The following is a 12,454-nucleotide window of genomic DNA, read 5'->3' on the forward strand; positions in this document are numbered from 1 at the left end:
CCTCCGTCCCCACTCCAGTGGGCTGATCAGGGACCTGGCTGGTCCCTGCAGCTGAGGCTTCGGCCTCCTCCAAGTTGATCAATTCCTGGGCCCTGTTAAGGAATTTGTTCACCGAGCTAACTCCCTTTCTTTGTATATCTTTCTAGAGTTCCCCTCCGACGAGGATTCCAGTCCTCATGCCCATGAGCTTGGAGCTGTCATCCGCATCTCTGGCCCGAGCAGCAACGTTTGCGAACCTGCTCAGGTAAGCCTTCAGAGTTTCGTCGGGCTGCTGCCTCACGTTAGCCAGAGAGTCGGCCTGAACGCGAGCAGCCTGGGAGGCTCGGAATGCCCTTTTGAAGTCAGCCGAGAAAGTTTTCCAGGAGCTGATTGACTGTCTTTTGCCTTGCTTGAACCACTGCCTGGCTGGTCCAGTCAGTGTGGAATGAAAGATTAAACACCTCAGCTCGGGGCCAATGTTGTGGGCCATCATCAGGGTGTTGAACATCCCCAGATGATCCGACGGGTCTCTGTCCCCATTGAACTTGGACAGGTGTGGCATACGGAAACTAGGGTGGTAAGTCATTGCTGCTATGCTGGGGGCGAAGAGCTCCATCTCGTCCCCCGAATCGTACTCATCTTTCTCTTTCTCCGACAGGAGCTTCCTCATCAGCTCCTCCATCTGGGCCAGGCGCTCGAGGGTTTGGTCCTGATGTCCTTGGTTATTCTGGGGCTGTTCAACAGCTTCAGATCCATTGTACATATTTTGTGGCTTATTGCCCCTCCTATCTTGAGATAGGTTATTTGGGGCATTCCCGCCGTTACGTACTTCGGACAGGGATCCCCCTGAGTGAGCATGGCTGTCACCTCCTGCTAGCTCCCCTCTATGAGAGTTAAGGCGATCTCGCAGGTCGCCCCCCTAGGTGGCTTAAGGACTTTGTGCTAAGCTCAAACGCTGACGCAGGTCTCCGCTAGAAAGGTCAGTACGGCGACTGCCAGTCCAGTAGCTCCTGTTGGAGAGGTTTGGAGTCCGACTTTGGTGGTGAGGATCTGGGCTTTCCCTCGGCGCCCTGCTACGTCGGGAGGGCCCTGCGGAAGGCGGGTCTCTCCTGCTACTTCCATAGGCCGGGATATCTCGGACGGGCCGAGGAGGAGATGGATATCTTATTGGAGAGGGAGGATGCCTGACCGGAGAGGCGATCCTAGTTCCGTCAGGACAGATGAGGTTAGGTGGGGGCCTCTCGGCCCTGCCAACCTGCGGGTCCCGCGCCTGGCGATCAGGACGAGGCGCAGGACGACTGTTGGGGATGGGCTGATGCTGCGAGCCCTCCCCGGATCTCCTTCTGGAATTTCCTCGGGCTCTCCATGGCGCGCTCGAGGTTGGTTGGGAGCTGGGAGTTGAAGTTCTGACCGAACGACTGTACTGCTGTTGTTCGGCTCTAGGCATTTCTCCGAAGTTTGCCTCTCGATGGTGCGATGAAGGAATGGAGTTGGCTGTCGGAAGTCTGTCCGTGTGGCTATGCCTGGACCGATTACCCCGGCAAGACTTAGGAGCCTCGCCTTGCCTCTCTCCGACGTTAGCATCGGTTGTGAGAGGGGGTAGTCGGGCCAGCACATCCTTGATCTGCTGATTAGCTATTGCTAGCTGGCTCCTCAGCTGAGCATTCTCCATCTCCACCGCAGTGTAATAACATGGGTTTGGATTAGGTGGCCGGGGCGCCGAACTTCCAGTGTCATCTTGGCCCGCCGGCTGTTTTCCTGGCCGCTGTTGGACTTCAGGAATTTGTTCGTCGGGGATGGCGACATGATGAGCCTCATGCCCATCATGTTGTTCCGTCTCGTTACTGTGTCTGGATCGAGTGGTCACAGTAGTTGGATGTTTGCGACAGCACCAATCTAACTTGTTCTCAATGAAAGCACCAAACTGTTGACGCGGTTGTTCGCCAACAGGTAATTAAGAAAAGAAAGTGAAAGGGATTAGTGCTTATGTGAACCGAAATAGATGAATGATCTTGGAACTGGAATGGTGACACAAAAATATGTTTTTTAGGTGGTTCAAAGGTTAAAATCCTTCTACTCCACCAGTCAGTATTATTACTATATACTGGGTATTCTTTTACAGGGTATTTCTTACAATATATAATCCAACCTCTTATAACTCCCAAGGTCTCCATATTTATAGGAGAAGGCACCTGAGAGTTGGTGAGAAGGTCATCCCGTGACCTTCTTATCTATCATGTCAACTCTGTGACATTCATGATTAATTCCTAAACCTGACACATAAGTGTGGTCAAATCAATAGGTAAGGGGATAATGGGCCGTACGGCCCAAACCAGTCGTGGGTGTCTGAATACGCACGTTCCTGCTGCGTGTCCGAGAAGTCAGGGGTATATCAGACACGTGATGTCTGATATATGCACGTTTACCTTGCGTGGTTGACTTTACAAAAGGTCACAGCCTCCAACTCTAGCTCGTACCACGAGCTGGATGCTTCTCTCGACCTGTTGCCCTCAGAGTCCAGACAGTCCTTAAGCAATCTTGGCGAACCCTTAGGTTACCTCGAGCTAAGGAGGTAGGACCTTACGATGGCAGCTCCGGTCTTGGGGATGTCCACGTGGTAGTCATGATTAGGCCGTATCTCAGCTCGCTAATCAGCCCGTGGGAAAATCAGGGCGTACAGTAACCATTTGGTACCCTGTGTTTTTGCAAAGTATCATTTTGGTACCCTCTGTTTTCAATAATGCTCATATGGTACCCTGTATTTTAAAATCGTACATATTTGGTACCCTAAACTCAAATTTAATTAATAAAATTTTCCCAATTTAATCAAACTGCTGTCAATTATGTAAGTTCCAAATTGAAATTTAATTACTTAATTACATATAACTGATGACAATTTGATTATATTGACAAAATTTTATCTATCAAATATGAGTCTAGGGTATCAAATATGTATAATTTTAAAATACAGGGTACCATATAAGCATTATTGAAAACAGAGAGTACTAAAATGATAATTTACAAAAACATAGGGTACTAAATGAGTAAATTCCCTAAATATAAATAAGTGAAAACAAATTCCATAAAAAAGTAAGAAAATATAAAATACCATATAAAAAAACATATTTATGAAAGTTTAGCAAAATTTCCCATCTAAATTCCTCTTTCCAAGAATAGTCCCGTACAAGCCCCAATTTACGTATCATTTCCTAATGCTATTTTTCCAGTAGAACGACTTCGGCACTGAGCATGCTCTTCTGAAAAAATTCGAGTGTTGTTGTCGGAAGCTTGTTTGTTACTCCCTAAATTCTTTCATTTTTAGGAAATAATAATAATAATAATAATAAAAATGAGTATTTAAATTAGATAATCTGCTCTCTCAGTCGGCGATTGTTAAGCACGCATAGTTTCGCTTTAGTGTTACTGAGAAGATGGAGAGCTTGCCGACGACGACGACGACGAAGTCAGACAGACGATGGAGGTCAAAGCCTCTTCAGGCATCGAAACCTTCTCTCCTGATGGCCTTGTTTTCTTGCATGGCTTGGCTCTATGTAGCTGGCAGGTCCGATCCTTTTCTCCTCTCATTTTTTTCATTTTCATTTTCTATTTTTTTTTTAATTTACTTTAGTTCCTTGTTTGGCTGGCGAGGAAATTTAGGAAATTTTGTATTGATGAAGAAAATGAAATTAAACTGATGATAAATGTAGATTTTGGAAGTTTTCTTTTCCTCAACAGTGAAATCGTTATACTGATTTTTGGCTGTTGTTGGCTATAATATCAAATCGGGTCAAGGGTCGAGGTACTTATTGTATATGATGTTCAAAGTGTTCTCTCTCTCTCTAATGATGATTTTTCTTCTTAATACGCACATATGGATGCCTTGAGGAAATTTACTTCCATTGGTATTTTTGTTGTTATAACTGCATTTTGTATTGGACTTCGATCCCGGCTTCGGATTTGATAATACTAAACCCAATATTTCATTTTATCCTCTTTTGCTTCAGGTTGTGGCAGGATGCGGAAAACAGAATGTTACTTGCTGATCTTCTTAAGAAAAATGCAGGCCAGGTTTGTTTGGGGATCTATGTGGTGTGATCTGATTAGTACTAAAATAATAAGAATTTGTTCAAGTGAAAGGTTCTTTTTATATATTGCTGAAAAAGAGTTTGGACTAGTTACTAGTGAAGATCAACTGTATAAGATTTCTTTGTGTCTTCTTTGTATTCAATATAAAGATCGTTTGTTTAATTATGATGTTCACCTTTTGTTAATAGAGACCCAAAGTCCTATCAGTTGACGATAAGTTGGCAGTCCTTGGCTGCAAGTAAGTTCCCTCTAATCGATTTTCATGAAATTGCATTTTATCCAGTATTTTTATATGAATTAATTATATTGGTCTTTAGAGATCTGGAGAGAAGGATTGTGGAAGCTGAGATGGATCTGACAGTAGCGAAGAATCAAAGGTATCTGAAGAATCATTTGCAACAAAGTGGCTCTTCTTCTCCCCGAATTCTAGCTGTTATAGGAGTGTATACTGGATTTGGCAGTCGATTGAAGAGAAATGTGTTTAGAGGATCTTGGATGCCCAGAGGTCAGTGGGATTTCTTATTGCAGCAAATGCAGGAAATATGTTCCAAAATTGATGTTTTAATGATTTCAAATATGTTAAGCAGGTGCGGAGTAGTACATTTACAATTTCTACGAGTGGAAATTTTGAATTAGTTTGAATGAAAAGAAAAGGGAAAAAAATGCTGTGCAGACTTCAAAGTAGAAATGTATTATTGAAAGTTATAATGCTTTTGCTTCAGGAGTATGTTTGTCTTTCCATAACAAATAATACGTTTTAAGTGTATTATTTGGTTTTTGCAGGAGATGCTTTGAAAAAACTAGAAGAAAGAGGTGTAGTCAACGTTTTGTAATTGGTCGGAGGATTTTCGCAAACTTTAATCTCTGTTATTAATCAACTCTGTGCTTTCTTATTCTTTTTTATGTAATTTGTGGCTTTATTTCTTGAACGTCATCAGTGATAAGCTTAAAATTATTTTACAAACTTCTCTTTTTTCTTTATTTCTTTTTTTTTTTTGGTTGGAAATGACAGTGCTAACAGGGGTGATAGCTTAGATCGTAATATTGATGAGGAAAATCGTTCAACAAAGGATTTTTTTATTCTGGTAAGCATTATAATTTCAGCTACTGTTACTACAACTCAGCTTTTATTCTTTCCATATATATGCGCATTTATTTGTATGTGGTCTAAATATTTCCATAATTTTGTTATGTAATGATTTTATTCTTAATTGATCCTCCAGGAAGTGTTTGAATTATATTGAACCAATTGTACCAGAATTAATAATGTAATAGGCTACCTTTGTAAGCCCAGAAAAGAAAGGATCCTAAAAGACAGAAGAGATTATTTGTGAATGTTAAATAACAATGTCTTGTTTGCCAATTAACTATTATTTGAAACAGATTAATTAATTTGTTGATTTTTGATTGTAGAAAAGGTTCCCTATTCAATTTAGTGTTGGTTCTTAATAATAATTGATCAATTGACTTAAACATAGAAGTTAAAATTTTGAATATGTTTGATTGATATTAGGAAGGTCATGAGGAAGCTGAAGAAGAGTTACCCAAGAAAGCTAAGTTCTTCTTTGGCACAGCGGTTCAAAATTGGAATGCAGACTTCTATGTTAAAGTTGATGACAACATTGACCTTGATCTTGGTTGAGCTTCTAAATTTTTCACTCTTGCAATATATATTTGCAATGTAGGCCTACTTTATTAATCAATAATTTTTATCATATTATTTACATATTTTTCTTAACCTGACAGAGGGGCTAATTGGACTTCTTGAACGTCGTTGTGATCAAAACAGTTCTTTTATTGGCTGCATGAAGTCAGGAGATGTTGTAGCTGAAGAGTATGTATTACATTATACCCTCATCAATTAATTATTGTCATGATTGGTTAAATATAGAATAGAACAAAACACAAGGAGGTGTAATGTTATTGAAAAAAATTACACACAAGTAGGTGTGAATTTTGAATTTTAGTAATTTGCATAAAAAATTGACAAAATTAAGTTTGGAGGAATACATTGTGGTATATAAACACATCTAAACGTGTTGGGAGCAATTTAGAAATTTTTGGGACGATTTGGGCAAGAAAAAAATGTCAAAATTTAGGTGGACCTGTGTTACGTTGCATGTCCCTAGGCGACGCATCGCAGGACCAAAGAGACGACATCGTCGTATGGGTGGCGACATGTCGCCTGGGACATGCAAAGGCGGTGGCACGTTACTGCTTTCTTGAAATTTTGGCTCCAAACATTGTACTTTTATAAATTACAATATGTGAGACAAGCCTAGGTCAGTGCCAACACTATAAAGGGCCTTAAAGGGTTTAAAGAGACTATTCACACTTTTGTACTCTCTCTAACCCCTCTCTTACTTTCAAAGATTAATTATTTTCTCCAAGAAATTCATCAAGAAATGGCTTGCTTTAAGAATTCAAAGGCTTTTTACATCCCAATTCTTTGGCAGAGTTTCTCAACTTGTTCAAGTCTCTGTCTTTTTTGTTCATTGTGTCACTTTCTCTATTGTTGATTTCAAACCCTCAACCCCAACAATTATTATAGTGATGATATTGGCTGTGGTTTTTTTTTAATACATTCTGTCATGCTTCCCAATTACTGGGGTCTAAAAGTTACTTTCTGTTTGTGTATTAAAAAAAGTAATTAAAAATTGCTTCTGTTTATGCAAAAATTAAATAGCATATAAAAATTGACCACTTTCTATTATTGTGCCATATCTTGTTATTTTCCCGTTCTCACTTTTGCATGTTTGGATTTCTAATTTCTTTTTTCCTTTTCCTTCATTTTTTTCTATGAATTGTTAGATGTGAATTTTTCAGATTGTTTTGTGCTTTCTACATCCTAAATTAATCGGAATATTTAATTGATTTTGACATTAGGGGAAAGCCTTGGTATGAACCTGAATGGTGGAAATTTGGTGATGAGAAATCGTAAGTGATGTTATATTTGTTTCAATACGCTACTGTACTTGTATATGCATTCAGTTTTATGTATGTACGTTTATAACATTTGTGTTCAGCATCAATTACAATGGCCTTTCCTGATTTTTTTTCCTTTCTTCAGGTTCTTCCGGCATGCATCTGGTTCTCTTTTGATTCTCTCCAAGAGTTTGGCTCAGTATGTCTACATAAACAGGTAAGTCATCAAAGCCTTGGCACGGCAAGCACTTTTTCTATTTATAAATAGCCAACCCTTGTAAAATTGTATGAATATTGTGTCATCAAGTACAGTTATGGTTAATAATACAATATACTATTGTTTATTATTTTCAACCAATAGTCTAATATTTATTTTCTTTACGTGTATGCAGCGCTTCCTTGAAGACTTATGCTCATGATGATGTATCAATAGGTTCATGGATGATGGGTTTACAAGCAACATATATAGATGACAATCGATTTTGCTGTGGTAGCGTTAGACAAGGTAAATTTGCTTTCTTGCAAGTTTTGCTCAAATATGTGGTGAAAGTTGTGATTTCTGCTTGGCGAAGCTGACATTTTACTCTGTTTGCAGACAAAGTGTGTTCCCTAGCCTAATCAAGGAGATGCATATAGCTTGTCAAGAAGAGATATCCAATCTTTGTTCGTTTCGGTGAATGATTTGTGTGAAGAAATTGACATATTTGTTGTTATAGATTTACTTAGACGTTGGCCTCAATTCCTTTTAGGATTTACCCATGTTGACTGCCTATCCTTTCGTCCCAACGATTTATCTTTGTAATGCAATCTGAATTGTTGGAAGAGTTGAAATAGAATATCTGTATCGAATCATTTTCGTTATCATCATAGTAAAAAAGGTTTATGGAGCTTACTTAGAAGGCAATGTCTCCATGTTCTTATATTCTAATCCATTTATCCCCTCAAATTTATTTTTGATGACGCCATAAATATGGTGAAATTAGTAACTGAAACTCATCAAAAGTTGTGGAATGCCAAATCATCTTCCACTATGATCAGACGAATAGCTTTGTCAGTAAATATTTCAAGAAAGCATCAGTGATATAATCTCATTTTCTTCAGTTTAAACGGATTTTAAAATATACATAACAATCAGACATTCCTTGTCAGAAACTACTCTAATAAAAATAAGAATTGCACTTGAATAAATAAATAAATAATTGGAGGAAAAGCAAAGGCTAATTACTTTGCCAAACCTCCTCTCCATGCTCAACTAAATTTCTTTTCAAAGGTTCGATTCTAACTTCTAGACATGAAGTCACCTTCAACTGGCATGCACATTCAAACATCTGAATTCGTCTTAAAATGGCTAGATAAGCAAAAACCAAAGCTCTGGCCCAGATAAACCATGGTATTACACTTGCAAGTAATAACGAAGTTGATCACCACATGCCATTCATGTTGCTGTACCATGCTGCTCTTGAAGCGCTAGTGGTACGGCCGGTCTCCAAGTTGTCCCATCTGGGCTGTCCATAAGAGCAATACCTACAGCAGCTAATTCTTTTCTAATTGCATCTGATTTTTCATACTCTTTTTGCCTCCTAGCTTCAGTCCTTTCCTCGATTTTACGAAAGACTTGATCGTCTGTTAATTTTGGCACGCTTCAAAGGCCTTCTCCCCCAGTTCCTGCAAAATCTGTGGCATAGAAGTCCATAATTAGCCACAATAATTTGGCTGATCACAGCAACAAGCAGTTATGCAGCTCATTCACTTGTAAGAAAAATTCAAATCAGGAAATAATGTGGAAAAAGAGAGAGCTAACATTATAGATTTATAGGGCAATTTCTAGAATGTACATACGCTGGTGTAACTAGTTGGCATCAATCCTAACATTTCCAGTACATTCCTGATTATCTTTTCCAAAGCTGCAAGCAATTCTACTCGTAAAGCTTGCTTCTTACCCTGCACGTAACATAACATGTATCCTAAAATGTTATATACTGCAAAATATACACAAATAATTTACAGTTCCAAGCATAAAATGAAACTAAAAAATCCAACATAGATGACATAACTAGCTACATTCACTAATCAGCGACGATGACAAAATTATAAATTCATACCCATGGTCCAATACCTTACGAGTATGTAGCAGATCATTGATAGTTTTTAATGGATCAGATAACGCAGCCAAAACAACAGTAGTGTGAAGATCATCTGACATTGACTCCACAAAGCCTTTTTGGAACTTGTTGATTTCATCAATGATGGTGGGTGGAATGGAATCCTTCTGAGCTGTTACGTTGTGTTGTCTCAGAACATCTTCACAATCATGTAAAGTCTAAAATAAAATGAGTTTAGATTCAGTAATTTACGTCCAATTCAGAGAATATATAAAGCTAGAGATTTATTATAGAAAAAGAAAAGTCCGCGGTGACCTCTTTTAAACATGTAAAATCACGGAAAGTTCAAAGAGAGATTTCATAAGAATGACCAACATCTTTTAAAATGCTGTCATGACAAACTAGTGAATGTACATCTTCCATCAACAACCAAACAAGGAGAAATAAATAATAACCCCAGCAAGCAAGATTTGTTCTTTCTGTTCTCTTTTTTTTTTTTTTTTAGATGATATCCATGGTATGGTATTATACCTGAAAGATGTAGAACATACGGTCTGAAGCACTTTCAAGCTGTACCTCAGAGTAGTTAGTTGGAGACCGATAGTGGCTCCCTAGCAAGAAAAGTCTTAGAAGCAAGAGGGTGGTAGAGATCTATAACCTGGAAACATACAGTCAGTGCAAAATAAAGTTTGATTCAAAATAGAGGATGCGAATAATATGATTCTTGATTCCTTTTAAGAAAAAGGTGATGAATCAAAGTGGTTAATTGGTTTACCTGGCGAAATGTGAAGAAGTTTCCAAGGGATTTAGACATTTTTTCTGAGTCAACAGTGACAAAGCCATTATGTACCCAGTAACTTATACTCTGCCTGCACGCAGCACAGCTCCGAGCAATTTCATTTTCGTGGTGAGGAAACACAAGGTCCATTCCTCCACCGTGTATGTCAAATGTGTAACCCAGATATGCAGCACTCATGGCACTGCATTCAATATGCCAACCAGGTCTTCCAGGCCCCCAAGGACCTTCCTTAGCAGACTGCAAGCCAATGGAGAACTTTTATTATTCATAACATCTACAAATTTACAACTTTTCTCTTCTCTTAAATTTAATTTACTTGGTTGTAGCTGCAAGGAGTGATAAAGGAGAATGTTGAATTTTCACAATAAAAAACTTACTCCACTAGTTTGTAATTATTATATCAAAACTTCAAAATCCTTTACTCAGATTAACAATGAACTTTACAATGAGCATTTCTACCAACACTTCAGCTAGGCATATTTACCTTCCATAATGCAAAATCAGCAGGATTTTTCTTCCTTGAGTCAATAGCTACCCGCTCACCAGCTCGGTTATCTTCTAACTTCCGTCCGGATAGGCATCCATATTCTGGAAACTTGTCTACATTGTAGTAGACATCACCATCAACTGGGTATGCATACCCATTATCAATAATCTGTGAATAAAGCAATGACAAATCAATAAAGAGGGATGCTTTATTATGGAACAAGACAATGAAAATATGTTATTCAAAAAAAAAAAAAAAGACAATGAAAATATGCTTTTACCTGTCCAAAACACAAACAAGAACAAAAACAAAATGATAGTGCTATAAACCAAACTTGAATCCATATTCTTTTTGCAAAGATGTTACTTAGCAGGGGAACGCAGGTGATAACAATTCTCAATTGCAAAAGCATGGTGACAAAAGGCAAAAACAAACTTTAAGTGATAAATCTTTCACAGAATAGGGCAAGATGCAAATGGTGTAACTTCCTATTTTTTTAGCAGTGAGGAACTTCCCAGTTATTAGTGAACATTAGAAAGAAGAAAACTACCTGTTTAATCATATCTACAATTTGGGGCATGTTGATCTGACACTCGGGGTTCTACAGAAGGTGGTAGGCAATGAAGATAGACCATATCTCTTGATTGAACTCTTGGCAGAAGAGTCTACTCAAATTGATTGGATCCTCCCCCAACTCCTTTGCTCTAGCTATTATCTACAGAATTTGATAAAGTGCAGACTCAGTTATGCTATCCTGTCATACCATATGGAAAGTAATTGGTATTTGGCAAACAACCTTTTGTAATACATTTTACTTTTACAGAGCTAAGAACTCAAATTCGCATAATCGGCAACGGACCCAATAAAGCTACAGCATATATAAACCACGAATCGTATTCTTGCTCCAATTAATTGTTAAAAATTATTACGGTATCTAGAATGAATGTTTTAGATTTCTAGAATGTTCTAGAATATACTATGAAAGAACATAAAGCATTCTAGAAACTGACAACTAATTAGACAATATATAGAGAGCTTTAGAATCAAGATTTGGATGTTTCCTTTGTAGCTTATAAATACAAATGTAACATTTGTCCAAGGTAGTAGCAAAGTGAGTGTACCAAAAGTGTGAGTCTAAGTAAGTATTATATAAGTGTGTCTGAAAAGAGTAAGATAAATTATTAAATGAATGCTCCAAAACAAAGTGTGCAAGTGTTTAGAGTGTGTTGTGGTTAAATATTGTATTCAAGTCTTTGTGAAATTACTTTTGTAATAACAAAGTAATTACGTTTTCCCGTGTTGTGGTGTTCAACAATTGGTATCAAGAGCTAAGGTTGTGAGATCTTTTGAAATCCTGAGTATGCTTTGTGGTTGCAGCTTTGACTGAACTTCCACATCAGAAAAGATTTCTTGAGATTGTCATTGAGAAAACTTTCTTAGAGTCGTTTGTTAAGTTTCTTTGAGAGATCGTGTGTAGTTTAATACTACAAAGTTTGTTGTCAAAATCAAACTTACTTGGAAAAGATAGAATTTTCGCCATGCCACGATGGGTGACCTTCAAGTGGTCAGTGGAATTAAGAAACTTAACTATCAAAATTACAACATGTGGTCGTTGCATATGGAGGCATATCTCCAAGGCCAAGACTTGTGGGAGATCGTTAAAGGAAACGAGGTCACACAACCAGAGGATGCCGGTGCTCTAAAGAAATGGAAGATTAAAGCTGGAAAATCATTATTTGCTATTCGGACCATAGTCGAAGATGAAATGTTGGAGCACATCAGGGAATCGAAGACACCAAAGGAAGCATGGGATACTTTCGCTTCATTATTCACAAAGAAGAATGATGTGAGATTGCAACTTCTAGAGAACGAGCTTCTCTCTATCACACAACGCGACATGACGATCAGCCAATACTTTACCAAGATAAATTCTCTTTGTCGCGAAATCTCTGCATTAGACTCTACTGCCGGTATGTCAGACTCCAGAATTAGAAGAATAATTATTCATGGATTAAAAGCTGAATATAGAAGTTTTATTGTCGCAATACAAGGTTGGCCAAGCCAACCTTCTCTTAC

At 38.3% G+C, this 12,454-nt stretch overlaps 1 protein-coding gene and 1 pseudogene across 2 annotated transcripts; one reads left to right on the forward strand and one right to left on the reverse strand.

The window, feature by feature from the left end:
- The first annotated feature begins 3,125 nt into the window (after positions 1 to 3,125).
- On the forward strand, positions 3,126 to 7,910 carry LOC133803941 (hydroxyproline O-galactosyltransferase HPGT3-like). 2 transcript variants are annotated; one of them, XM_062242084.1, is made up of 12 exons: positions 3,126 to 3,541; positions 3,984 to 4,047; positions 4,254 to 4,303; positions 4,383 to 4,652; positions 4,849 to 4,878; positions 5,078 to 5,150; positions 5,579 to 5,702; positions 5,812 to 5,899; positions 6,952 to 7,002; positions 7,136 to 7,207; positions 7,383 to 7,495; positions 7,586 to 7,910. In XM_062242084.1, the coding sequence occupies exons 1-12, from the start codon at positions 3,411 to 3,413 to the stop codon at positions 7,606 to 7,608; spliced, it is 1,089 nt and encodes a 362-aa protein (XP_062098068.1). In that variant the 5' UTR covers positions 3,126 to 3,410; the 3' UTR covers positions 7,609 to 7,910. The 2 variants fall into 2 exon arrangements, with proteins under 2 accessions (XP_062098068.1, XP_062098069.1); XM_062242085.1 differs by having other exon boundaries at positions 4,383 to 4,570; positions 4,849 to 4,887; positions 5,053 to 5,150.
- Positions 7,911 to 8,011: 101 nt separating this feature from the next.
- On the reverse strand, positions 8,012 to 11,216 carry LOC133803539 (cysteine--tRNA ligase, chloroplastic/mitochondrial-like; annotated as a pseudogene).
- Positions 11,217 to 12,454: the final 1,238 nt, after the last annotated feature.

This window comes from Humulus lupulus, chromosome X (genome assembly GCF_963169125.1).
Source record: "Humulus lupulus chromosome X, drHumLupu1.1, whole genome shotgun sequence".
NCBI classification, from domain to species: Eukaryota; Viridiplantae; Streptophyta; class Magnoliopsida; order Rosales; family Cannabaceae; genus Humulus; species Humulus lupulus.